Source organism: Pleurodeles waltl, chromosome 9 (assembly GCF_031143425.1).
Source record: "Pleurodeles waltl isolate 20211129_DDA chromosome 9, aPleWal1.hap1.20221129, whole genome shotgun sequence".
NCBI classification, from domain to species: Eukaryota; Metazoa; Chordata; class Amphibia; order Caudata; family Salamandridae; genus Pleurodeles; species Pleurodeles waltl.
Window position 1 is genome coordinate 884,997,066 of NC_090448.1, and position 27,938 is coordinate 885,025,003.

Consider the following 27,938-nt stretch of genomic DNA (forward strand, 5'->3'; position numbering starts at 1 on the left):
TTTTGAGCATCCCCTTGAGTTGCAGAGAGCTCACAGAATTCGATCAAGAACTTCAACTTCAACTCTTGAATCTAGACCTCGATCGATTATAGCATGCCTCTTACGCCATGAACAGGTCCGCCAAATATTAACAGCTGCTCGTAAACATGGTCCGTATGACTTGGAAGGCCATAAAGTATTTATTGCTGCAGACTTCTCCACTGAAACCAATGCCAAACGAAAAGCGTTCCTGCAACTTAGGCCAAGACTTCGCAAATGGGATATCAAATATGGTCTTTTAGAACCTGCCACAATGTGGATCACAATGGATGGGAACTCAAGGTACTACACGGAGCCTGAGGATCTGGTATGCTTCCTGGACAGTTTGGATGACCAACATATGGACTCAACGCCACTGGACAAAACATCTATGAATAGTCCGCTTCAATTACAGAAAGATCCACAAAGCCATCGCACCGGTAGATTACACGTCCGTACCTTTAAGAAACAGTTTGACAGAGATAAAGCAGTCCACTGCGTAAAGTCACTCACACAGGAAAATCCCAGAGACAAATCGAGATCACCTCTAAAGTCACCCACGTCTTTTAATAAAGTAACTGATGCTCAACCTTCCACTATCAATTCTTCCAGCTAGATGAGTATATTAATACATGCTATGTATTAATATAATGTTATTAGTGTTTTACTACAATTATTAATTCTGATGGATATGATTTATTTCCTATCCTCATATATTGCTGTTCAATAACCATGTACATTTCCTACTGTGTTTGTATTTGCAGATTTTCTCTTGGATAGATTTTATAACTCCATGGAGTGTTTTTTCGTATAATTTATTTTCCAAGAGTGGTTTTCCTTTCCTCCCCTCCAGAGTCTGGGTTTCGAATTGAGGTTTAGACCCACCGACGAAAGATACATATTATTTGATCTGCAGTGTTTTTTTACATTCTAGCACTTAGAACGGTGTACTTACACTATTTAGAGTTTAGTGTTAACAATATTTTATGATTATAGTTCCACATATTGGTTTCAGGTTTACTATACTCCAGATATTTATTTATTTATTTTATTTTTTCCCTCCAGTAAGTTCTCATTATCACATTACCATATAGTTTATCTACTTCCTTTTCCCTTTTTTAGCATTTTGACTCTGTTTCACACAGTACAAATATACTCTAACATTTTTAGTCATCATCATGACAACAAGTCCTATGCAAATTGTCTCTCTCAATGTCAATGGCTTTACTAATTACATTAAAAGGAAGAAAATTCTTTCCTATTTAGCCTCCAAACATACTGATATTGCTCTCATCCAGGAGACTCATCTATCTGATATAGAATCAGAAAAATTAAAACGAGATTGGGTAGGCCAGATACTTTACAGCTGCAAATCTCCTTCTCACATATCAGGAGATGCTACATCCCACACTACTACTAGGAAAAGTGGTGTAGCCATTCTAATACGGAAAACACTGCAATGCCAAATACTTCAGTCATGGTCAGATGAGGATGGTAGATTTGTTTTAGCGAAGCTTAAAGTTGGTAACAATATATTAGGAGTGGGTTCCATATATGCCCCTGTTGGGACTAAAGCCCCCTTTTTCCTTCATCTAAATAGAATTCTAACAGAAATGGGAATTTCCAGAATAGTTTTGGGAGGCGATTGGAATCTTGCGCCAGATGTGATCTTAGACAGGACAGGTCCCCTGGACACAACTCATGGTAGAGATAGAGCCATACTGGGAGACATCAGAGAAGATCATGGTTTGATCGATATCTGGCGTTTACTACATCCATCAGATAAAGGGTTTACATATCACTCAACAGTACATGATTCCCATTCTAGAATAGATTACTTCCTTATTTCACATTCTATTACACCACAAGTACTAGATTGTGATATTTTAGAAATTGCACTGTCGGATCACGCTCCTATCAGTCTCCAGCTTGATTGGGGTCTGAAACGCCCTTGTAGGAAACCATGGCGATTAAACATATCGCGCTACAAACTACCAGCAGAAAAGTCACAATTACAATCACATTTGACTACTTATATGAAAGATAACAAAGGATCAGTTTCTTCTCCACAAATATTATGGGCAGCCGCAAAAGCCACTATTAGGGGGCAAATTATGAGGGATTCTGCCATAACAAATAAACGCAGAATAGAACAACAGGCCATTTTGGAAAATGATATCAAAACACTGACACATACTCATTTTAGTAATCCAACTGAAGCTTCCAGATGCAGATTGGAAAAAGCGAAGATGGAACTTAATACACTATATACTTCCAAAGCAGAATATATGCTATATAGACTTAAGGCTCGCAATTATGAACAAGGAGAAAAAGCAGGCCGTTTACTAGCGGCACGATTAAAACAGCGAGAAGCTATGACAGCTATTCCAGCTATATATAACCCTGAGGGTAAACTAATAACTGAGACTCAAGCAATAGCTAATACGTTTGCAGATTATTATACCAAGTTATATAGTTCAGAAGTTGATGATGAACTCCTCAAAGAACAGGAATTCTTTGATAAAATAACACTACCCTGTCTCAATGAACAGGACCGGCTCATACTGACTGGCGAAATAACAAAGGATGAAATTGCGCAAGCAATCTCCAGTCTCCCGTACAATAAAGCACCGGGAGAAGATGGTTTTCCTGGGGAATTTTACTGTTGGGTAAAACCAGAAGCAATAGATGCCCTTTATGAGGTTTATAAAGAAGCAGAGGAAACTGGTAGTCTCTTCTCACTCTCAAATAAAGCTATCATAACAGTCATTCCCAAACCTGAGAAAGATCCATTATACTGCAGTAACTATCGTCCGATATCTCTTCTGAATACAGATTCAAAGCTATTAGCCACCATTCTTGCCAAAAGACTCAAACAAGTTATCTCTAAACTCATACATAATTCTCAAGTTGGATTCATGCCAGGCAGAAACTCTCGTAGCCATCTCCGCACTTTGGCTCACATACTTTGGTTTTCTAAGGATGCTGGAGAAGACAGAGTAGCATTATCCTTAGATGCTGAAAAGGCCTTTGACCGCATTGAATGGAGTTATATGTTCCGTACATTGCATAGGTTGGGATTAGGTGATGATTTTATCTCTAAGGTTAAATGGTTATACAAGACACCATCTGCACAAGTGAATTGTGGGGGTTTCCTTTCAAAAACCTTTTTAGTGCAAAGAGGTACCCGCCAGGGTTGCCCTTTATCGCCCCTCTTATTTCTTCTTGCACTTGAACCACTGGCTGCAGCAATAAGACATTGTTCACAAATAGCAGGCATTCCTACACCAGCAGGCATCTCAAAACTACTTCTATACGCGGATGACATATTACTCACACTTACAGATCTACCTACTTCACTCTCGGCACTCATGTCTACTATTTCTCACTTCTCAAACATTTCTGGATACAAAGTCAATTGGAATAAGAGTGAAGCTCTCCCATTGTCCCGGGGCACAACAAAAGCAGCTATCTTAGGCTACAATTTTCAATGGAAAGCGGATCGCCTGAAGTATCTAGGTATTTATATCAACACTGGTTTAGAACGTATGATTCAAGATAACTTAGATCCACTCATTGCTAAAACGAAGTCAGAATATGAAAAATGGTCCCATCTTAACCTGTCCTTTTGGGGTAGAGTCCAGGCAGTGAAAATGATTATAGTGCCTCGTTTCACATATGTTTTAGGTATGTTACCTTTGACAGTTAAAATATCAATACTGCGAGACATTGACAAAGGTATTAAAACCTTTATTTGGGGATCTCTGAGACCTAGACTCAAAATCTCCAAACTTATTGCTCACAGGCGATCTGGTGGCCTTAGTTTACCATGCATTGAACATTACTATACAGCCCTCCATTTATCTCAATTGGTTTATCTTTGGCCAATACAGGATGACCCCCCACTATGGGTTCTTATTGAAAAGCAATCTTTAAAGGTATCTTCAGGTTTGCAAATGTTTTATACTCATAAATCGCCTGCTTTACAAAGTTCTAACCCTATTATTCAGTCTATGCTTAAGATTTGGATACACTCCCACAAACTCCTTAAGAGTAATCCGAGGCTACATAATAAGGCTCCCATATGGCATAACGCTGATATTCGAATAGGGAAACAGACAATTTCCTGGGATACATGGGAGAGAGCAGGTATTCTAATGCTGGATCATTTATTCACTTTAGAAGGCAAGCTTAAAACCTTTACGATGCTTCAGATAGAATTTCAACTCCCTAGCTCTCAAAAGGGGAAATACTTACAATTGAAACAAGCTCTACTTAGTAGACTAGGACCATTTCCGTGGATACCTGAGGATTCCCCAGTCGTACAATACTTAAAAACTTGGGGGAAATTGAAAGGAGCGGTCTCTGGATTTTATAATCTCATTGTGCATAAACTACATTCATCACCATTACTAGCACAACTCCATGTCAAATGGCAAGGATTACTTAATGTAGCGTATTCCAATGAGGACTGGACGGATGTTGTTATGAACATGGATAAAGGAATCAGAGAGGCAAGAATGAAATTTACTCTTTTCAAAATTCTTCATAATTGGTACTGGTCACCACAAAAACTCAAGGCAGCAGGTTTACTACACCATTCTACCTGTTGGAGGTGTCCTCATGAGGACTGTGATATCCTACACATTTTATTTCGATGTCCAGTTTTGACGGAATACTGGTCTTCTATAACTTCCTCTATACACAGAGCTATACATGTGCCCATTCCTTTAACAGAAAAATTTGTTATATTACATGATGTTACTGATCTCCCAAATATAACAAACCATACAAGAAGATTGATTGCTATTGCACTCACTGTAGCAAAAATTTGTATATTACGACATTGGAGAACACCACAACGTCCTACACATGATGAATGGCTTATTGAAATGTATAACATGGCATCATATGAAAAGCTGATTTACAGATTGCAAGATAATGTTGGGATTTTCATCAAAATTTGGAAACCCTTTCTAGCTAATACATATTCTATTAATATTCACACGTAAACGTTTTCTCATTCTTTGTCTCCTATCTTTATTAAGACATTTTTATTATTGTTTTGAGTCATGCTGTTATTAAGACAATTGATATCTCACCCATTAACACTGTTATTTTAAGTAGGACTTACTGTTCACCAATTCAACACTGTTGAATTGGCAGGAATATCTGCATTTGAAATGTTATATATGTGGATTTGCATGATATCACTATCTCGACTGTCTTCTAACACCCTATAATATATGGTTTAATACATATTGCATAATTCTTTCTTTCCATATTTTCTGTTATAGGTCTACTTCTAAGAGTTAATGCATAGTTGGATGCCTTATAAATAATCTCATATATTGCATTTATTGATATATGTGTAATGTTTTTTTGTTGTTTTTTTTTTTGTGTTTAGAAATCTGAGAAGTTAATATTTCATAATATTTTTCATATATGGCCATAATTTGATGTATTGTTTCTCTATTTAACACAGTCTGTATATTGACATGTACTTCTCAATAAACATATACAAAAAAAAAAAAAAAAGATTGCCTCTTTCCAATTTTAAATTGTCACTGGTACTTTGGGCATCTTCACCTGCTCATATTACTCCTCCTTCTATCCCTCTTTTACCCTAACCTTCCTATGTAAAAGCTAGATCACTTCCATATACTCACCCCTTCCATATTCTTTCTTTTATGGGCACCATCAGATGAGCCCCAGTGGCTTTGTTATATTCCATATACTACAACGTCTTAACTTTAATCTCTCTACTCTTCTTAGTCTTCTTCTTATCTCCCCCCCCCCCTTGCTGTCTTTTACCGTCTCATTCTCTTTATCTCCAGCATTATCCTTTACTACTCCCTTATTCCCTTTACTCTCTTTCGTCGCTTCCGGTTGTACCCTTCTGTGTTTTACTCCCCATGTTGTCTGTGCCCACTTAAGTGTCAGTCACATATGTCCCGTTTTGCAACCTTACCCCGGCTCCCACTGATGATTACCAGTTTCCTGTCTCCACACCTTTGGGCACTCTCACAGGTTGCCCAGACTCCTTGACCTGCTTACTTTGCTTCAGGGTCAGTGCCCACACTGAACTTGCCACCTCGCAAGCCTACATTCATCTCAAGATCTGTTATTTGCCACTTTCACTTCCTTCTCCGGTCCTCTTTTCTGCAAAAAAACAAAGTGTAATCTGTTTATGTTGCCTCCCTTTCCCCCAAGAGTTCCCATTTCATCCACCCCCTCCAATCCGAAGCAAACTCCATCTGTGTCCTGTAAAACTCTTTCCCTCACCTTCCCTTCATCATAATCTAGGACTAACTCAACAAAATTCTCCCCACTCTTTTTATTGAAACTACTTGTACCAAGCATTTTGCCATCAAAAACACACTGGTCCTACCAAGCCTGCGCTGAATCCTGCTGTGTATTTAAAAACAAAAACGAAAAAAAAAAAAAAAAAAAACTTACCTCGCCTCTGTCCCTGCCACCTTGCACGCCTTTTCTTCTGGTGTCCCAGCATTCACTCTGGGAAACCAGCACAGGCTCCCCAGCAATCCTGGAACTGCTTTCATGCAAAACCTTGCACGAAAGCAGTGCCAGGATAGTCCTGGGGTCTCTGCAGTTTCTCCAGCCCGGATGTTTACACAGCCAGGCTGGAGAAACCTAAGTGCGCATGTGTGTTTGGCTGGCCTCAGACGGCTGGCCAAACACACATGCACACTTAGGTGCACTCTCTCCCCATACCCCTCCCATCTCCCGTGGCCCGGCCCAGCCCCACCCCTCCCTGCTGGCTGTGCGAGAAGCAGGCAAATAAAATGATCTAACATTCTATTTGTCTGCTTCTGGCACAGCTAGTGGGGCCACGATCCTTCGCCACAGCAAAGGAGCCGCCCCTGGGTCCTACCACAATTTCTCAGGCCTGTGTGATTGTGTTCACTGAGACTATCCCTTTGTTTTTTTCTCAGAGTACTCGAGGTACACCACGCCCTCCCAAGTCCCTCTCGACATCTAAACCTAGAACTGGATTGCTAATAATAAGACATGATGTGCTGAACATATCTCCGTCCCTCACCCTACCCTCTATCGCCTCTGCTATCCATTCCCACTTACCACTGGCTACAGACTCTTCCTCTCCCCCCTACACTCAACCACCACTTCATTGACATCACCCACCCACAGACCTTTCAGCTTTCCCCCCATGGTACCCCTGACCTTACTGGCCTGATCCCCAAATCTCAGCATCCCTTGGCTGACATCTCTCTTAAATGCTAGTGTTGTGCTCCTTCCCCCTCTCTTCTTAGAGTAAACCTTTAAGGCTTCCCCTGTGTTCTCTTTTGGCTAAATGCATCTTCCCATCTGCAGCTATTCCCTTCAACCTGTCCTTCCCTGTGCTCTTCCTCCTCCTTGCGCCATTATATCCTGCCCTGGCCACTGCTGTCACTGAACCCACCTGAAACCTGCCAACCAGCTCCTCTATGGTCCTTTCTCTATGCTCATTCATATACCCACAGCTCTTCCCTGCATGCGTTTTTCAGACGCTGCTTGCCTCAACTCTCCTGTCTCCCAGTCCTCTTGCTGCCCAATAACCTGATGCAAACAGGCATATCTACCTTCTCCTCGCATACTCCCAAGGTCTCCTTCGAGGTCTCTGCCCTTGCATCCTCTTTTCCAAAAGCCCCGTGGGACCCCTAGCCAGTAACGCTGACCCCTATGACGATCCCATCTTGGCTGCTGTGTGCTACTGCCACCCTCACCGGCAAGCCACACCCTCTCTCCTTCCCCCTCCCTACATCGGGCACTACGGCTGCCATGCGGGCCATCACCCCTGAGCATTTCTACCCTCCATGGCTGCTCGGTCGCACTTGTCTCCCTGTTGCACTCACCCTCTCTTGGGAGTTTTGCTGTAGCTCACCTCTGCCACCATCCATTCAGAGGCCCTAAGTACCGATCTCAACCAGTTTTCACTATTAGGATCTTTGCCTGCACCAGACAAAAAATCATCACAACACTCCTCCAACAGGCAGATCACCTCACACACTCCTGAGTCCTCCATAGTCACCAGCGTTAACCCCTAAACTGCTCACGCCGCTACACTCCCAACTAGATCTTGTACCACTTGCACACCTCACACTGACCGGAGCTGAACATGCTAACAGGCGGCAGAACCTGCCCCCATGCCCCTGCAATGCATTGCACCCCCCACCTGAGATCCCACTACAGAACTAGTGCTCCAAGACTATCCCCAGTGAATTGACGGCCCTTTACATGTTGTGTTTTACGTTTGTTTCTTGTCTATTGGCTTTTCTCCCCTTTCTTCCTTCACTAGTTCCTTTTCCATCTTGGGACTCCCTTAAGGTGTTGAGTTGGGTAGATAAAGAATGTAATACTGCATGCTTGATTGTATATCATCATTCCAATCGCTGCTACATCTATTTGGCCATGAGTACCATATTATTGTATGATGTCTAATCCTTTCTACAGCTTCATGGATTGTTACCACGATACACTGTCTGTTATTGTGACTGCACCCTGCCTAGTGGAAAGTGCTAATAAAGTATGTTTTTAAAAAAAAAAAGCATAAACTGCCTAGTCAAGCGCCTGACAAAAGCCAAAATTGTACCTATGCCAAACCACCAGCCACCATGTCAACTTACTACAAAATGGTGGTTGGTAGCCCAATCCCCTCTAACTTAATAACCCTGCCCCATCCCTACCTATCGATTTTAGCCCACGCCTAGCTGCAGTCCTCTGGGCTGATTTATAGCCTAAAATGCCCCAAGCTAGCTGCTCACCAAGCCTCTATTGTGAAACTTTGAAGGGTCCTTCTTATGAGGATAGCAGAAAGCATTGCACTGTCTCAAGCCATTAATTCACAATATATATGATCATGTGCCATAAAGTCATAATTTGCCCTGAATAATACATTTTACTAATGAATATCGACTCCCAGAATATTATGAAATAGGTATATTGAGGATAGAGTATAGAGATACAAAATATTGAAAGACAATTGTATGCAGGGGAGTTATAGATTTACTATTCATACCTCCACGTCTACTTACCTTGAACATATTTGTAATGCATATCTAGGTTTAAGATTGGAATTCTGAGAGTCTGATTTAGACTGGTGCCAAAGGGCGGAACAGGTGATATACCAGAGAAGTGTTGCCCTAAAGACTGGGAGACTGTCTTGGGAGGCGGGTGTCTGACCAGAGGATTAGAGGGGTGGGGGGGGGGGGGGGGGGGAGGGCTTTTCAATTGAGCCAAGATTTAAGTTTATATCACATCATGGATTTGGCTGCAAAAGCACCACAACAAATATGTATGTTTGCTCCGTCTTTCGGAAGTCGACCCTCATTGCTGTAGAACATACTTGATGTTTGTGTGACTTCCATGTTTGTATTGTATGATGAGAAATTTTCCATAAAAAGACATTAAACAAAGAAAGAAAATCTAGGCTTACCTGACAGTATGTTTTCTGAAATTTTGTCCATGATATTGTATCCCATCAATGATCTGGAGTGGGTATTGTGGGTGCACACCCGAATAACATTATTCCCTGATATGCATCTCATGTAATTGCTCCTGAAAACCTCAGAGTGGTATAATTTATAATTCCAGGATATGAACTCAGAAATAACCTCTTATGAAGAGTCTGTCACGAAAGTAACCAGTCTCTCCAAGCATTGAAGTAACAAATCAGTCTAAGCATTGAAACCAGTCTTTCTCAGCATGGAAGTAGCTAGACTGTCTCAGTGCTGAAATAACCCGCCTGTCTCAGCATTGATAACAGTCTGTCTCCAAACTGAAACAAGCCAGTTTCAGCACTGTTAGCGCATCAGACCTTAATAAGTAAACGTACAAGGGAGATGCGAATAGGTCAATGAACCTTTTGACTCGCTTTGAGGTTTTCCCACCATATATCCCGTACATGCAGATCAATAACATTAGTAATCAATAAGAGTCCGTAATTGTCACACACCATGACCTTGCAGGGATGAAAAACCATGTCTTTATGTAAGAGTTAGAATATTTATTTCCGTATATTAACAATGCTTATGTCATGTAGGTTAATCTCAAAATCAATTGATAAACATACAGAAACTACAATGGCTGACCAAAGTGGCGAAAAAATCGCAATCTAATTAAGGCTTGAGCTACTACACATTCTTGAGTTACAGTGCAAATTAATAACAAGAATTACTGTGCAAACGTGATAACATACATTTAGATTAAGCAAAGAAATACATCAAATGTTATTCCATGTATTGAACTTCACTAGTGAGGACCCTAACTAGCATCAGATTAGAATAGCATGTTTGGGCTTCATGCAAAACATTTTAGTCAACACAAATTTGGAAAAACATCTAACTATGGCTCTATCAAAATTACGGTTGATACCTACAAACAAAAACAAGTAGACATAGCAAACAACATCATAGTCAATATACCTATCTCAGTTTGGATCAGCAAGCAGTGACAGTCTTTGTCCTGAGTACATCAGTTCAGCCAGGTAGGCATCAGGATTTAGCATCAAAGTTCAGAAAATAAGAAAATAAAAAGTCTCTTTAAGCAATAAAGTCAAGTTCATCTCTTCTCAAGACGGTCAAGAAAATAATGGCGGCATCTCCCCTCTGTGCAGTCTGGCTAAGTTCGATTTTCTAAAACTACTTCCCAAGTCCCTATTGGTCAAGGGATCGCGTGTTCACACTTTGTCCAATAAAACTAAAACTTCAAATCTACATTTCTACTAGCACATGGTTCACATGTCGATGATTGGCTTCTTTCGGACTGTTCTCATCCAGCTCGTCGGGTAACAATATTGTTGCAGCTTGTATTTCAGTCAGTATGGTCATTGTTCTCTCCTGGGAAAATCAGTCTTACACACATTACATTAACAATGTTGCATTAGCAAGTACATCATCTCCTAGCAAGCCGTTCTCATGAGAAAGACTTTTAGCTACAAGCATTTGGACAGTATAGTGGAAAATCACAATTTAATTCTCTAAGCATCCATTTTATAAGTTGATTATGAAATGCAGCTTGACATGAGGCTGTGCATTTAGGTCAAGACTGCGCTAAGTTATGGCCTACAATTAATAAAGCTAATACATAGTGCATAACCCTTAATATGACATATTACTACATTAATCAAACAAAAGCTCAATGTTTCATATTAATAAGCCATTAATAAGTATACTTTGTGCACATTGGCGGCCACTCACGTGGGTGCACCTTCAAATGCGTGCATTATTTTTCCCTGTGTAATTATATTTTCTAAGAAAATCCGACACTCAAAATACATGAATATTCATTAATAATTTCATTAAAAACTCAGCGTTAACAGCACTAAAGTAACCAGTCTTTCTCAGCACTAGAGTAACCACTCTGTTTCAGCATGGAAACAGCTGGCCTATGTCAACATCAAAACCACTGGCATATCTCAGCATCGAAAATAATCTGTCTCAGCATTGAAGTAAGCAGTTTGTCTCAATGTGGAAGTAACCAGTTTGTCTCACCCTTGAAATGACCAACCTCTCTCGCCACTGAAACCATTCTGATTCAGCATTGAAACCACCAACCTATCTCAAAATTGAAACCAGTCTGTCTCAGCATGAAGTAATCTTCATCATCATCAAAGAAGTAATCAGTCTGTATCAGCTTTAAGTAACCAGTTTGTCTCACCAAAATCATCTCCCTACATATTGAAACCAGTCTGTCTCAGTACCGAAGTAACCAGTCTGCTGTCAAAAGCAGCCTGCCTCTCTTTTAAAACCAGCCTGCCTCTCCGTTAACCGGTTCTGTGCCGCAGACTTAACGGTTACATCCTGCGGCACAGTGCTCGTGTGCCCAGGACGTAATATTACGTCCTGGGCACAGAGCTCAGAGGGAGCGCTAGTGCTCCCTCTGTGGTCTTCCCTCCCACCCCCCCAACGGCAGGGATGGAAGAGGAAGCCCTTCCCCTTCCACCCCGAGCCCCCACCCACCCGTGAAGGCAGCGCGCATTCGCGCGCTGACCTCACAGAGGCCCCCTCCCATCGCGCTGGAAGCTCATGCTTTTGCATTTCTCTTCCGATTATGTGATGGGGGCCCTGAGAGGCTTCAAAGGGAAGGAAATGAATTTCCTTCCCTTTTGAAGTCTCTCAGAGCATTTTAGCAGCGGGATCCTGAAGTGATCCGGCTGGTAAAATGCCTACTAGAAACCAGGGTTATTTTCATTTAGGAAATTGGCATAAGGGGAGCTAACCCTTGGGCAAGGCTCGCTCCCTGGGGGGGCATTTTATTTTTAAGGCCTTTCCTGCCGGGGAGTTTTTTTGTTTTACAGATGGGGAGTGACCCTTAGGCAAGGGTCGCTCCCCTGGGGAGGGGGCGAATTGTATTTAGGCCATTTCTGCCCCCCTTTTGGGTCAGATCAGTCGATTTTTGGTACGCCAATCTGCCCCCAAGGGGGGCAGAAACCACTTGACACCAGGGATCTTTATTTTTTTGCGTCAATTTCACACAAGGGGAACGACCTCTTAGGCAAGAGTCGCTCCCTCTGTGGTCTTCCCTCCCACCCCCCAAAGGCTGGGATGGAAGAGGAAGCCCTTCCCCTTCCACCCCGAGCCCCCCACCCACCCGTGACGGCAGCGCGCATTCACGCGCGGACCTCACAGAGGCCCCCTCCCATCGCGCTGGAAGCTCATGCTTTTGCATTTCTCTTCCGATTATGTGATGGAGGCCCTGAGAGGCTTCAAAGGAAAGGAAATGAATTTCCTTCCCTTTTGAAGTCTCTCAGAGCATTTTAGCAGCGGGATCGTGAAGTGATCCGGCTGGTAAAATGCCTACTAGAAACCAGGGTTATTTTCATTTAGGAAATTGGCATAAGGGGAGCGAACCCTTGGGCAAAGCTTGCTCCCCGGGGGGGCATTTTATTTTTAAGGCCTTTCCTGCCGGGGAGTTTTTTTGTTTTACAGATGGAGAATGACCCTTAGGCAAGGGTCGCTCCCCTGGGGAGGGGGCGAATTGTATTTAGGCCATTTCTGCCCCCCTTTTGGGTCAGATCGGTCGATTTTTGGTACGCCAATCTGCCCCTAAGGGGGGCAGAAACCACTTGACACCAGGGATCTTTATTTTTTTGCGTCAATTTCACACAAGGGGAACAGCCTCTTAGGCAAGAGTCGCTCCCTCTGTGGTCTTCCCTCCCACCCCCCAAAGGCTGGGATGGAAGAGGAAGCCCTTCCCCTTCCACCCCGAGCCCCCCCACCCACCCGTGACGGCAGCGCGCATTCGCGCGTGGACCTCACAGAGGCCCCCTCCCATCGCGCTGGAAGCTCATGCTTTTGCATTTCTCTTCCGATTATGTGATGGAGGCCCTGAGATGAGAGGCTTCAAAGGAAAGGAAAGGAATTTCCTTCCCTTTTGAAGTCTCTCAGAGCATTTTAGCAGCGGGATCGTGAAGTGATCCGGCTGGTAAAATGCCTACTAGAAACCAGGGTTATTTTCATTTAGGAAATTGGCATAAGGGTAGCGAACCCTTGGGCAAAGCTCGCTCCCCGGGGGGGCATTTTATTTTTAAGGCCTTTCCTGCCGGGGAGTTTTTTTGTTTTTTGTTTTACAGATGGGGAGTGACCCTTAGGCAAGGGTCGTTCCCCTGGGGAGGGGGCGAATTGTATTCAGGCCATTTCTGCCCCCCTTTTGGGTCAGATCAGTTGATTTTTGGTACGCCAATCTGCCCCTAAGGGGGGCAGAAACCACTTGACAGCAGGGATCTTTATTTTTTTGCGTCACTTTCACGCACGGGGAACGACCTCTTAGGCAAGATTTGTTCCCGGGGGAGTGATTTATTTTAGCCCATTTCTCTTCCCCTTTGGGGCAGATCGGCCTATTTCCATTGGACCGATCTGCCCCCGGGGGGGGGGCCAGAAACCACTTAGACACCAGGTATTGGTGTGTGTGTGTATGTGTGTGTTTTGTTTGGGGGGGCAGCCCCTTGAGCAAGGGTTGCTCCCCATGGGGGCACATTACTGTTGGCCATATCTGCCCCCTTGGGGGCAGATTGGCTTATTTTTGGAAGGCCCATCTGCCCCCAAGGGGGGGCAGAAAGCCCACCAGAGACCCAGGAAGATTTTTTTTTTCAAAATAAAAGGCTGGGGGTATGGCCATACCCCCACCTCAAATAATTGGGAACAAAGTTGTTCTGCCCACCAGTGGGCAGACGGGACAATTACCCCGATCCACACCCTGGGAGGGGGGAGGGGGAGAAAGTCTACTAGATGCCAGGGAATAAAATAAAAATAGTGGGGTGATGGCTGCCAACCAGTATGGGCCTGGTTATGCCCCCACCACAACTGAAGGGGGTAACAGTCTTCCAGCTCTCCCCCGCACACTAAAACATCTTATCACACGGCAATCAAGAGGACGTTTGATTATTTTGGGTTTTCGTTTTACATTTGGGCCATGAGAGCTTGGCTAACTCTCAAAATTATCCCACTTGAAATGGTGAGGGCTGCACTTAATGGACTTTGGGACTCTGCCATGTAGAAAAATCCACAAGACCTAGACACATTTGAAAACTAAACATCTGGGTCATTCCATGGTGGTGTGCTTCACAGGCACCCTGCACCATTTTCTTACCTACAATGCCCTGCAAACCTCCAACTTTGCTGGAAATCACACATTTTTCCCACATTTTTGTGATGGAACCTTCCGGAATCTGCAGGATTCCACAAAATTCCTACCACCGAGCATTGTCTCATCTATACTGATAAAAATTCTGCTGCACTTGTCAGCCTAAAAATTTTTTTTTTTCCAAACTGCCCTTTTGGACCTGCTTTGGTTCCCCCTCAATTTCGACATGTTTTTGGCTCTTCCCTGTCACAAGCACTTGGCCCACCTACACAAGTGAGGTACCATTTTTATCGGGAGACTTGGGGGAATGCTGGGTGGAAGGACATTTGTGGCTCCTCTCAGATTCCAGAACTTTCTGTCACCGAAATGTGAGGAAAAGGTGTTTTTTTGGCCAAATTATGAGGTTTGCAAAGGATTCTGGGTAACAGAACCTGGTGAGAGCCCCACAAGTCACCCCATCTTGGATTCCCCTAGGTGTCTAGTTTTCATAAATGCGCAGGTTTGGTAGGTTTCCCTAGGTGTCGGCTGAGCTAGAGGCCAAAATCTACAGCTAGGCACTTTGCAAGAAGCACATCAGATTTCAGTGTAAAAATGTGATGTGTCCATGTTGCGTTTCCTGTCGCAAGCATTAGGCCTACCCACGCAAGTGAGGTACCATTTTTATCGGGAGACTTGGGGGAATGCTGGGTGGAAGGACATTCGTGGCTCCTCTCAGATTCCAGAACTTTCTGTCACCGAAATGTGAGGAAAAGGTGTTTTTTTGGCCAAATTATGAGGTTTGCAAAGGATTCTGGGTAACAGAACCTGGTGAGAGCCCCACAAGTCACCCCATCTTGGATTCCCCTAGGTGTCTAGTTTTCATAAATGCGCAGGTTTGGTAGGTTTCCCTAGGTGTCGGCTGAGCTAGAGGCCAAAATCTACAGCTAGGCACTTTGCAAGAAGCACATCAGATTTCAGTGTAAAAATGTGATGTGTCCATGTTGCGTTTCCTGTCGCAAGCATTAGGCCTACCCACGCAAGTGAGGTACCATTTTTATCGGGAGACTTGGGGGACACAGAATAGCAGAACAAGTGTTATTGCCCCTTGTGTTTCTCTACATGTTTTCCTTCCAAATGTAAGACAGTGTGTAAAAAAGACGTCTATTTGAGAAATTCCCTGAAATTCACATGCTAGTATGGGCACCCCAGAATTCAGAGAAGTGCAAATAACCACTGCTTATCAACACCTTATCTTGTGCCCATTTTGGAAATACAAAGGATTTCTTGATACCTATTTCTCACGTTTTATATTTCACCAAATTAATTGCTATGTGCCTGGTATTACAATAAAAACCTGTTGCAAGGTGCAACTCCTTTATTGGCTCTGGGTACCTAGAGTTCTTGATGAACCTACAAGCCCTATATATACCCGCAACCAGAAGAGTCCAGCAGATGTAAGGGTGTATTGCTTTTGAAAATCTGACATTGCAGGAAAAAGTTATAGAGTAAAACGTGGAGAAAAATGGCTGTTTTTTTCACCTCAATATCAATATTATTTTTTTTATTTCAGCTGTTATTTTCTGTAGAAAACCCTTGTAGGATCTACACAAATGACCCCTTGCGGAATTCAGAATTTTGTCTACGTTTCAGGAATGTTTAGGTTTATGGGATCCAGCATTGGTTTCACACCCATTTCTGTCACTAACTGGAAGGAGGCTGAAAGCACAAAAATAGTAAAACATGGGGTATGTCCCAGTAAAATGCCAAAATTGTGTTGAAAAATTGGGTTTTGTGATTCAAGTCTGCCTGTTCCTGAAAGATAGGAAGATGGTGAGTTTAGCACCGCAAACCCTTTGTTGATGCCATGTTCAGGAAACAAAACACAAGCTTTCTTCTGCAGCCCTTTTTCCTATTTTTAAATAAAAATGAAATTTTCGCTGTATTTTGGCTAATCTGTTGGTCTCCTTTAGGGGAACCCACAAAGTCTGGGTACCTCTAGAATCCCTAGGATGTTGGAAAAAAAGGACACAAATTTGGCATGGGTAGCTTATGTGGAGAAAAAGTTATGAGGGCCTAAGCACGAACTTTCCCAAATACCCAAAAAAAGGCTTGCCACAGGAGGGGAAAAGGCTTGGCAGCGAAGGGGTTAAAACCAGCCTGTCTCTTCCTCAAACTGAGTCTGCCTCAGCACTGAAGTAATCAGTCTGTCTCAACACTACAACCAATCAGACTTGTTGCTCTAAATATTCAGACCTGGCACCAAGCCCGCGGGTAATCGATCCAGAATCTGTAGTGAAACCGCCTAGAATCTGCCCTGAACCCTGTCGGACTCTTCTGCAAAATCAATTGGCTGAACAGTGAGCCAAGTCAGTCCGTTTTGCATTGGGAGTGAATGAAGTCAGAAGTGGTTTGGAATCCAGCCACGCCTTCCAGTGGAATCGATGGAATGCTTCAGTGAAGTCTGGAACGCTCTGCAGTGAGTCATGTGCGACCCGGCAGTGAAACCATCGAACTTAACAGTAAACCTAATCTTCCCCAACACGAGTCCAAGCTGACTCACTATTAACTTCATTTTTCGGTCTAAAAGTGAAGTGTCTTTATATAGAAGAGAGAACAAATGCTGTGCCTCATACTTCCTGAGCATCGATATTTGAGACCGCACAAACCACCTTGAAGCGCTAGCTCTTGTACACTACACAAATGCAGTTTCCTTTTACTTGAAGTTTTTCTTTCTTCTGTTTCTGGGTCACCAGAAACCCCAGGTGGAAGTCTGACTTGTATAGAATTCCCATACATAATTCTGCTCATTATCCACAGTGAGCATGTGATGCAGGTTTTCAGAAGTTGACAACCAGGCGGCAGTGCATGACAGATGATTTTTGCTCCCAGGCAGAGGCAATTGGATCTGCTGTCAAATCCTATTCTGAGTGTAGGAGTGATTAACAGAGTTAACCCAGCTCGGATACTGATCCGTCAGAAGAGATAATTGTGTTTCAAAACCTTGCAGAAATTGCCTGGGAATTAAGATATGCAGGCAAAAATTAAAGTAGACATTGACGGAGCCAATAGATCTAGAATTAGCTGGCAGCGTTTGGTTTGTCAATGCTGGTTCATTACAAAACTTGATTGTTGGGAGTATTGCCTGGCCCCTGTCAATCTAAACAACAAATGGCTAAAAGCAAAAAAAAATAGTTTGGTGTCAAAAGACACACTTTGCCATAGTAAACCTTAGCAGTCGAGGGTACTACTTTGTGTTTGGATGTGTTCTTTGTGAAAAGGAAGAATGCTATAACTCCTACAGAAGTTAGCCAATAGCTGAAGTGGGCTGACCCATTGCCCCATGTTGTATTGCTGTGGTAAAAGATGATGTGAAAGACTGTCTGAAAAGGGTTGGCTTTAAGCCTCTACAAGTAAGTATGTTGTGTATATCATTTTAGTAAATTCAAAAGGTTGTGACTAACGCCAGATCTAAAACCAAAACAGAAAAAAGAAATTCGCAATTCTGGATAAAAATGAAGTTCTGTGTCTTTCGTATCTTCAAAATATCATGTTTGCTAATTTTTTTACTCGAATTCCTCCTATTCCTGGTCCTCGAATGCGCAAGAGTTGCCAGTCTTCTTATACGTATAATTTTGGCCTATGGATTCTAATCTATTTTCCTTGTAAAACAGAAATGCTAGTCGCACCACCACTATGTCACCGATGTAATATGTATATTTTTTTGTGCTAAGTTGGCTTTGTAAAGTTTCTCCTGTACATTTTACTGTACACGCGTTTCTGCAGTTTCCAATACTATTCCTTCTTTCCACACTAATAAGTTATCAGTATAAAATATGTACATTTTTTTGTCCTAATTTGGAATGTTTATTTCTCTTTTGTATGCTTTATGTATAATTTCTACGTTTACGTGCTGCAAATTGTAAATCTGATCATAAGCATTCATTAAAAGTTGTTCTAAATGAATCTTACCTAGTGCAGTTTATTAGAAAAACATTGTTCCTTAGCATGAACTGTACCAACACAGCAGGTATTTATAACAAAATATAAATGTTTGAATGCATGGGACTCCTCTCTTATCACGTGATACTTATAACTGGGGTAAGAACATGCCCAGGCCTTGGTCTCCCTTAGCACTCACAAAGAATCTCATTAACATTCAAGGCTGTGGAGTGATATTTCAGAGCAGGAAACTCTTTCTGTTGATTCCAGACACATGCCTGCCTCACCTCACATGTTGAAATGTTAAGCTTCCACAGAGCATAGGCACACTGGGATATCTCCTGCCATCATGACAGACCAGTGAGCTGCTGAGCTGCCCTGTTCTCTGCTGCAGCCATACTTCCGGCCGCAGTCTTTATAACTGTCCCTAAAGCTGAATGAATTGACAACAATGGAAAGCTCTGGGAATTGCTTCCATCTTTCCTTACCTTGTCTGTTGCCCAAGTAACGGCCGCTTCTTATGTTTTTCCTCCAGTGCTCTACCTTGAGGGATCTGCCCTGGTGTTTGAAGACATCTTTAAATTGGTTGGCTTCTACTGCGTGAGCAGGTAAGTGTGACTCAACCCTCTGTGGGTGTCATTTGTTCACATACTGTACAAAAGATAACATTGCCCATTACCCAACATGCACCTCGTGTAGAGGACGGTGCACTCTGTGCATGAAGCCTTTGCAGATGGGAGGAAATGGGAGCTACAGGGAGGGTGTAGTAGGAGTGGTCAAGAGCGAGTAAATAATTGAACTTTGTCGATGAATTATTCAAACTCCCCTTCAGCCCTCGGTGGTCTGTAGGGTAGCGGGCTGCTTCCAGAGCAGGGCACTGCCAAGACCTAACCATGCCCTCAAGACTCCATGCTAGTCACAGCCTCCCACACTGCGGTGCTGATTTGAACATTTTCACATGGATTGATTTGTGTTTCCGACTCTGTCCTGTACTCACATGTTTAAACTCTATCCTACTTATCGCTTCACCTTAACTGAATGTGCCTAACTTCCAGTGCTCAGTTTGTAAAAGAATAAGTCCTGGGCCATAGTTTTTTTTCCTAAGCTTGCCACCGGCACTGCCAGATGTTGGTGATGCGGAATAACAAGGCTGCGTAGTCTTGATTCCACCTCTTTCATCCACCACCATACTCTCCCTGGCTCCTTATCTCATGCTTTTCCATTGCTGTTTTCTTCCTCTATCACTGTTTCTCTGTCTTTTTCTTCCTCCTCCTTTTCCCCTTTCCCGCCTTTCTCTCTCTCTTGGTCTAGGTCAAAAGCTGATGATCAAAACCATAAATACAAGCACCCATAAATCAGTGCTGGGGCCCACCACCTGCAACCCCCACCTCAAATTAAACACTACTGACTTCGTTTGTCTGACATGAGCAGACACCCTAGGGAAATAGGCCAGCTATTAAGCAATGTAATAATCAGTTTGCATCCTCAGTGATACCAGAGGTGCTGTCCAGTGCAAATAAATATTTCGCAGTATTCCAAGCGTGACTGGTCCTGGTAGCACATCTGGTACATTAGTTCTTTGTAGTAGACTCCACAAGGCAGGCGTCTTAGCATATAACATTCCACCCTTCATCCACCTGTGTGTAATTCTCATCTTCACCTCTTGGTGGCGATCTTTATCCTGCGGGAAGTAAATAGGTGTCCTCACTCTGCCTCACCTGATGTGAGACATAACGCTAATTTGATGACCTGTGTATTGCCATGTGATCCATTCATCTTTAGACTTTGAGACTCAGGGGCGCTGGTAGTTGGCGTGCTGCAGGTGCCTCTGCACCCCCACATGACTTGGAGAGATTGCAGCAGCTGAGTGGCCCTTTAAACTGGTTTCTCTTGTTCACTTGCATGTGCTGAGAGAGTCAAGGGTGCAGGTGTAATTGGACTAGGAAGACATTGCTTCAACACACCAATCCTTGGTCTTCTTTTCATGCACACATGTTGAAATTCGTTTAACTGGAAAGAAGATGCTTTTTTATTACCCACAGTTTAGTGACAGTGGATATAAGCGCAAAAAGAGAGCGCGTGGCATATGACAAACCATTATTATGATTATTTTGGACGTTTTCAAATATTTCAATGTTTGTCACCAACACTAGAAGTGCAACTAAGACCCGATGCATTTGATGGGTAGGTGTAATGGGAACAATCATTTTGAGTAAGTTAAAAAACAACAAATACGTTACATTAACTTTACTTTTACTAGTGTACAAGAATGAGACTACTCTAATATGATATTCTGTTTTTTAAATATCTACTTATCATAAAAAAAAATGGTTTGAAGTTTTCTTCAGATCCTCTCATCCTACCTGCCTTTGAAAAGCTTTTTCACACAACAAAATGACATTTCTCAAAAATACATTCATAATAGCACAATCTCTAGGAGGTAGGTGTCTCACACAACATTACATTACTCTCTTCCTCTCATGGCAGGGGGCTAACTCTGTCTATAGACACAATCTTGCATTCACCGTCACCAATTCAGACTAGAGACAGGTCTTGTGAGGTCTGCTAAAGGTTTCCTTTGTATGTTATTGTGTCCTGTGAAATGCTATAATGTCCCACGACTCAATTGGCGCTGGCTGTGTGCCATGATATCTTTGAGCATTACAGCAGCTGTGGCTTGTGGTTTCAAACTGCCACAGTCTGGCTGCTGCAAAGACACATTTCTGTAGTTTATTCCTCTCTCTCACTGGGCACAACATGCCCAGTGAGAGTTGTAGGTAATGGCCCTAAAAATGCTTGTTTTGCTTCAGAGGGCTACTGCATGTGGACACTGTTGAACACTGGGAAGCTTGGGATGAATTCACAAGGTCAATATCACACCTTCTTTAGTGGAGAAGAACAATGACGTTCTGACTGCAATATCAGACAGGCTCTGAGGGCAGGCCTCCAGTACTTGCTTTTGTGAAGCATTCGCACTTAGCATTAAGCCGCCATTTTGATAGAGCATTAGTTATGCACCAATCTTTTTTAATGAAAACCGGAATTACTAACTCATACTTTGAGACACCCAGATACAACAATTTGCATTATACAAGGCAGAAGGGGAAAATAGGTAAGGTACCAATTCCTTTTTTTCTGACTTTTGAAATAATGTTAGAACATCACTATAAATTAGCTAGACACAATTGTAACATGTATTACCTATTAATTTAGAAAAACGTGTTAAGTTACACCTGTTTAGCCCATGTTTGCAAAAATGCCTTTCGGCGTCCCCAATGATACCTGACTGAAGGAATTATGTTCAAATGCTATAAAAGGTATTTTTCAAAACCCCCATGATTTTAAAGAGCTGTTGTCAATGACCAGCATTCACACGTTGAAAATGGTTCCACTGCCGCTGCTGGGCCAATGCATGCATTGAAGTGAAAGTATTTAAAGATGGGACACGTAGGCTTATATGGTGCTAGTGTATGGATGGAGAAATGTGTATGATAGAATATGTTCTATGTGGGAAGTATTTTAGTGTTGTGAATTCAAGGCAGAGGCTACCCATATTGTGTTGCTGTGAATGTGTAGCTGTGCCTAGGGTATGGTTACAAGAAGGAGGCTGTGCATGTAGTAGTGCCTGCAATCCTTGGGGTGTTTTGTTCTGTTTATGGTATATATCATCATGTGTTCCAGGGCAGCCTTCCCCTCCTAGTGGTTTTTAGTGGATGTTAGCTGGTTCCGTGACCATTCCTCATTAGTTTGAGAAGAGCAATGTCTTCACTGACTTTCTCATTTTTTGGGTGCCTTGGATGATGTCTCTGCTTGGATAGTTTCAAAGTTTGTTACTATGGAGAAGGAGGTACTACCAATATGTTTCTTCTTGTATGAAGGGTGATCAGCTTAGGTGTTAGTCTGGAATGGAGGCTCTCCTATGTGATTATGTTTGCAGCTTTAATTATAATTAAGTGGGTGACTGTTTATAGTGAGTGAAGGTGCTTGGACGACTATGGAGTTGTAATCCTGTAAATTAAGGGGTAGTAATTTCAGGCAGAACCAAGAGGAGACGACAACTGCTAGACAAGAAGGTATGAGGTCAGATGGTGCACATTAAGTATTTTTAATGAAAAGGATTATTGTTGTCTCTACTTATTGTGAATGAGGAAAGTTTGCTGACTAAAGAATTGTGTGGTGGCCCATGACTCTATGTCCAACACTACTCTTTTGACTTGTACCCATGTGCAGGTGGGGATTTTCTCAGCCAGATCATTGGAGTTATTATATGTTTGGACAGCAGAGCACTGTCCAGAATTTTGGGGCAGTGCCAAGTCCAGGGCCACTACTCATATTCCTGAAGGTGTTGACTGGGAAAGACTTGTACATCACAGATTCAGGCTATCTTGATTATAGATCATGTGTAATGATGATGGTAGATTTTCTACCATCATTCTACATTTCTGAAAAGAGGAATTGTTACTGTCCTTATTTTCCCCTCCTGTCTTGTATAGTGCAACTTCTTGTATCTGGTTGTCCCAAATTATGTGTTTTTTCCTGTTTTCATTCATTATATTGGTGCATGACTAGTAAGAGGGACCAATGGCAAATGTACACATCGCATCCTCATCGGAAGGCAATTGTTCGTAGCTTTGCAGAGACGTATGCCTAAATACCTGCCCTTTGCCCACAATGGAACTGGTCCAGGATTTTGAAGAGTTATGCAAATACTACAGCCATGTGCACACCTTGTTCGTGGCCCACAGAAATCAGAAGGCCTGAGCAGGAGATGGTGTGTGCTCTTACACTAGCACTGAAGATTGGAGTGTGTCATAAGAGGTATTCACTTCCTACCTAGCTTATTGCCTTTCTCCTTAACAGCCTAGTCAATCATTTTTATAGTATGCAAGAAGCTACTTGTTATGATTGTGCTCTGCGAAAAAACTAATTACTGTACCAAATTGTAGACTGCACTGGGCTGGCACCCCTTCAAGGAGAAGAGCTCTGATAGTGATGGTCTGCTGTATTTGGTAGACAGATCAGCAGTCCAGGCTAGTGACAATGGCTGGGCAATAATTAGGGCCACATGCAGCTGGATCCCTGTGATGTACCGTTCTTTGAGGCCTCAGGCTCGGGTACCTTTGTTAAGGCTACATACCTCAGGGTGAAGCCATACGCCACAAGTCTGGCTCATCCAGATCCTGACTGGTGCTAAGAGAGGAACAATATTACATTCATAGAAATTCCAAATGACTGTATATTGCTGTAAATTTCTCCCCATTTAGAATTTTTGTTTATTATTAAATTCCTCTTAACAGGCTTTTTGTGCTTCATTGATGGCTGCAGCGCTGAAATTAGCCATACGGGCTCAAGAGACTAATCATCTGAAGTGGTAGTTTGTCTACCAGTTCCAGTTATATTAGGGCTCCGTGGTTTTGCCTCTGCCTGCCCTTTCTGTTTACTATTCCTGCACAACAACTTGTATATACTGCATGTGAGCTCTTAGCTGGCTCTCTTCACGTCTTGTGCAGAACGATGAATGCTGCGCTGTCTTGTTAGACACTGCACCTTGAACCCACAATGGTGACAGTATGTAAGCAGAAACTTGACTGATGGATGCAGTAAAAAGACATTACTCTTTCACCCACAGTATGTGGTATGGTTCGCTCCTATATGTCAAGACATCCTCTGGGGTCAGCGGAATGTGTAATGGCTCTCCACTAATATGTCTATCATTGAGTATTGTAGGAGTCATCTAAATGGTCTACAGCATTGCTTCCCAAACCTTTTGGTACCACAACCCACTTTTTACAAAAAAAACTATTTTCAAGACCCAACTAGCTTTAATGGACATGAGGTGGGCGATTTTTTTAATGTAAAGAAAGCACTGTGTGGTAGTGCACGGTCATTTACAGACAGCATATTTTCCATTGAAATGGCCACTACCTTTGCACAGGCATACAGCTTTACTCATAAGACTGCATTGTGCACAAGTGATAATGTGTGGAAACCATGTTTCAGTGAATATTTATCATTTGTTGAATGCCATGTAAAGCTTCTTGATTTGCTTTGATCCTATTAAATCTTTGTTTCCACCTCAATTCAGAATTACAAAAAACATATAACATTTTTTGCTTTCCTAACTGCTGAATGTGTACAGTTCATTTGCATGTATTTACATTTTGTTGTGTGTTACGAAAGGTAATATTCTACCTCTTTTTCCTTCACCGTCTCTGTACCCCAGGAAGTCACATAATTCACTTTACTTTTCTTCCGCTGACGGCAAAGTGAGAGGAGTTTATAAACACCAATCCCTATGTTAAAAAAATAATGTAATTTATTGCTTGGACTTTCACAGTCCACTTACAATCGGCTTGGGACCCACAAGTGAATTGCAACCCACAGTTTGGGAAACACTGGTTTAGAGCCATGAAACTTCTCACTGATAATGGCCAAGCTCGAGGTTCCCACCTTAGTGTCACCCTTCAGCTGTTGAGCTACTCTTAGAAATAGTTACTCTGGAACGACTCAACTAAAATAGTATGAGAATGGGTGATCAGACTTTATTGGTGCTCTACCACAAACCTAAAAAGAAGAGGATTCCTTCATTCTTGACAATTTGTATCTAGTTGTTCCTCCTTCCTATGTACTCCACAGGGGATGAGACACATTAATCTGGACATAAATGGAACAAGATGACCATCGCCGTTCCCCTGTCGGTCAAGATGGAGTCCAAGAGATAATACAAATAGTAGATTGCTATATTCCGTGATCCATAGCTTTGAGACTTTGGTAAACTGTTTTTGGTGTATTTTTTTTCTTAAACCTTTATTTCTCAGTTTTATATAACACAGAATAGAAACGGTAAGAGTGTGAGTGACAGCACTTGGTGGGTAATGCATGGGAAAACTCTCCATTACATTAAGCATTCACTTGCAGTTTCATATGTGTGCGTGGAAATAGGTTGACATCCCATCTCCAACATCTACCCCAGTCCCCGGGAGGAGGATGGGGTTAATTCCCTCCACAGGCTCATTGCCATGACCCTCATTGTTGTCAGAACTGTTGCTATCCTCAGTTATTGAGGAAGTCAGGGTCCAGGAGCCTATCTCACAAACTTCACCATGCAAGGAGCTCCTCACCCACCTTATCAACTCATCTGGTGAGTTTCATATGAGCTTCCTTAGCCAGGGACCACTCCGTTACGTCTCTGTGCAAATGTTCAATCTCTGGGGTGTGTTGACCCATCCATGTGATGGCAACCCTCCACCTAGCCAGCATCAACACTGACTCCAGAAATTTGTATGCTATTTTGTGGCCTTTGGGGTCTTTTGTTGTTCCCCAACAAACAGCACTGGGGTGTCCCCTCTATTTTTAGGTGTGTGGCCTGCAGTAATTTGCCCAACACCAGGGTCCAGTAATCCTGTACCGCCTGGCAGTCCCAAGCCAGGTGAAGAAAGCCTGCCTCCCAAGCGCCGCAACAAGGGCAACCATCCGATTGAGCTGGTGCCATGCGATGGAGATCCGATAAGTATGGTGCAAAAAGTATAATGTACTGGCTGTAACTGGGCATTGCTTGAGAATAATTGAATAAGTTCACAAACTCGCACCCTGTCCCAGTTGTGCAAAGGGGTCCCTAAATCAGCATTCCAGTCCATAACATGCCTGCAGATGGCTACCCACTGAGTCGACTCATGTTTTCTATAACAGAGAGATCAGGTACCTACCTGTCCCACGGGACAGCAAGGTCCCTAGGATGTGGGTGGTTCCAGGCACCCCAGGGAAGGAGGGCCAGATCTGTCTGGCCACCTCCACTAAACCTGCATGATGCAAGAAGTTCCCCGGTCCCAGTGCAAACCCCAATGTGCCTCTTCGAAGGCGATGAAGTTCTCACCCAGGTACATATCTCCCAGTAGGGCACAGCCGCCCTCCCTCCATGCTTGTAAGGACATATTGGCCGCCATTTGCCAGATCGGCACCTGTATTGACACTGCACGCTCTTGGTGGAATGAGGCACGCTTCAACACCACTATTACAAATCGCTGCTATATTCTCACGGTCTGTCACACCACATACGGCACATCGCCCAAAAACCCCGCTCCCTCCATTAACAGCTCCAGTAGCTGACCTGCCTTGACTGTCCCCGCCAGAAAACTCTTCTCCCAACTGTCTCCTATCTCCAGCCATTGCGCCGCATGTTGCAAGTGCACAGCGTAGTAATACAAGTCCAGTCGTGGCACCTCCAAGCCACCCTTCTAACATTGTCTAGACAGAGTGGCCAGGGCCACACTTCCACGTCTTCCTGTCTACAGTAAGGAAATGAGGATTGAGTTTAGTTGTCTGAATACCCTTTCTGGCAGGGGGCAAAGAGAGTTCTGCAAGACGTATAAGCAGCGCAACAGGAGCACCATCTTGGAGAAGGCCAACATGCCCATCAGTGACAGGGGCAGTGTATTCCAGAGTGTTACTGAGGTCCTCCACGAGTGTACCATGTTTAGGCACAGTTGTTGTGCCCTTGTGTGCGCTGCCATGGTCCCCAGGTATCTGAAGTGCACCAGCTCCCAGTGCAAACCAATAGCCGGGAGTCGCTCAACTGGTGTTCAAACCAGAGATGCAAGGGTGAACTATAAAGACTTAGCACAATTGAGCCTAAGCTCCGAAAGGGCCCCAAAATAATCCAATAGGTGCAACAGGATTGGCAGAGAGAGACGGGAGGGAGGAGAGATAAAATAGTATGTAGTCCGCATACAATGAGGTGACATGCTGTATACATCCCTCAGGACTATGCCCCATTCCAGAAGCTCCAGGTGTGCTCAAACCATCAGGGGCTCCATCACAAGCACAAACCAGAGTGGTGAGAGGCAGCAGCCCTGATGCGTTACGCGGCCCAGGACCCATTTTTCTGAGCGACTCTACCCCACACGCACTCTAGCACTGGGTTCAGATTACCATAACCAGATCCAACCACGGAAGTGGGGTCTGAAGCCCATGACCCTCAGGACCTCGTGCAGATAACCCCAGTCTGCTCAGTCTGCTCTCTGATACCTTTACCGAGATTGACCTTCAGAAAAGAACTAAAACCTTTTCCTGTTGCTTTCCTCCTGCTGTCTTGTAGTTTTATTCTAACACTTGCTCTGTCTGTAACTGTACCTGTGTTTCTCTGTATTATTACCGTCAAGCTTTTGTTGCATCTCTGTAATCTACATGTGACATGGCCTAATCCCTGCCATATTGAAGACACTCAACTACCACTTGGAACAAGGTCTGAGCCGTGCAACAAAATGCCATGTAGAATGAGGGCTGGGGGAGGTGGCATGATGTGAAAGTCGAGAAGCCGGTCTTAAACTGAATCCGAACGTGAAGAGGTAACCAGCTAAACTTCAAAAAATAGGTGTAATGGGTTTGAATATGGGGGACATGAA

General features: G+C 43.2%; 1 protein-coding gene across 1 annotated transcript in view; it reads left to right on the forward strand.

The window, feature by feature from the left end:
* RIN3 (Ras and Rab interactor 3) overlaps positions 1-27,938 on the forward strand; it is a 394,191-nt gene that overhangs the window by 204,746 nt on the left and 161,507 nt on the right. Inside the window, exon 4 of the mRNA XM_069208209.1 lies at positions 19,073-19,145. Within this exon, the coding sequence (XP_069064310.1) occupies positions 19,073-19,145 (73 nt within the window). The remainder of the gene's footprint in view (positions 1-19,072; positions 19,146-27,938) is intronic.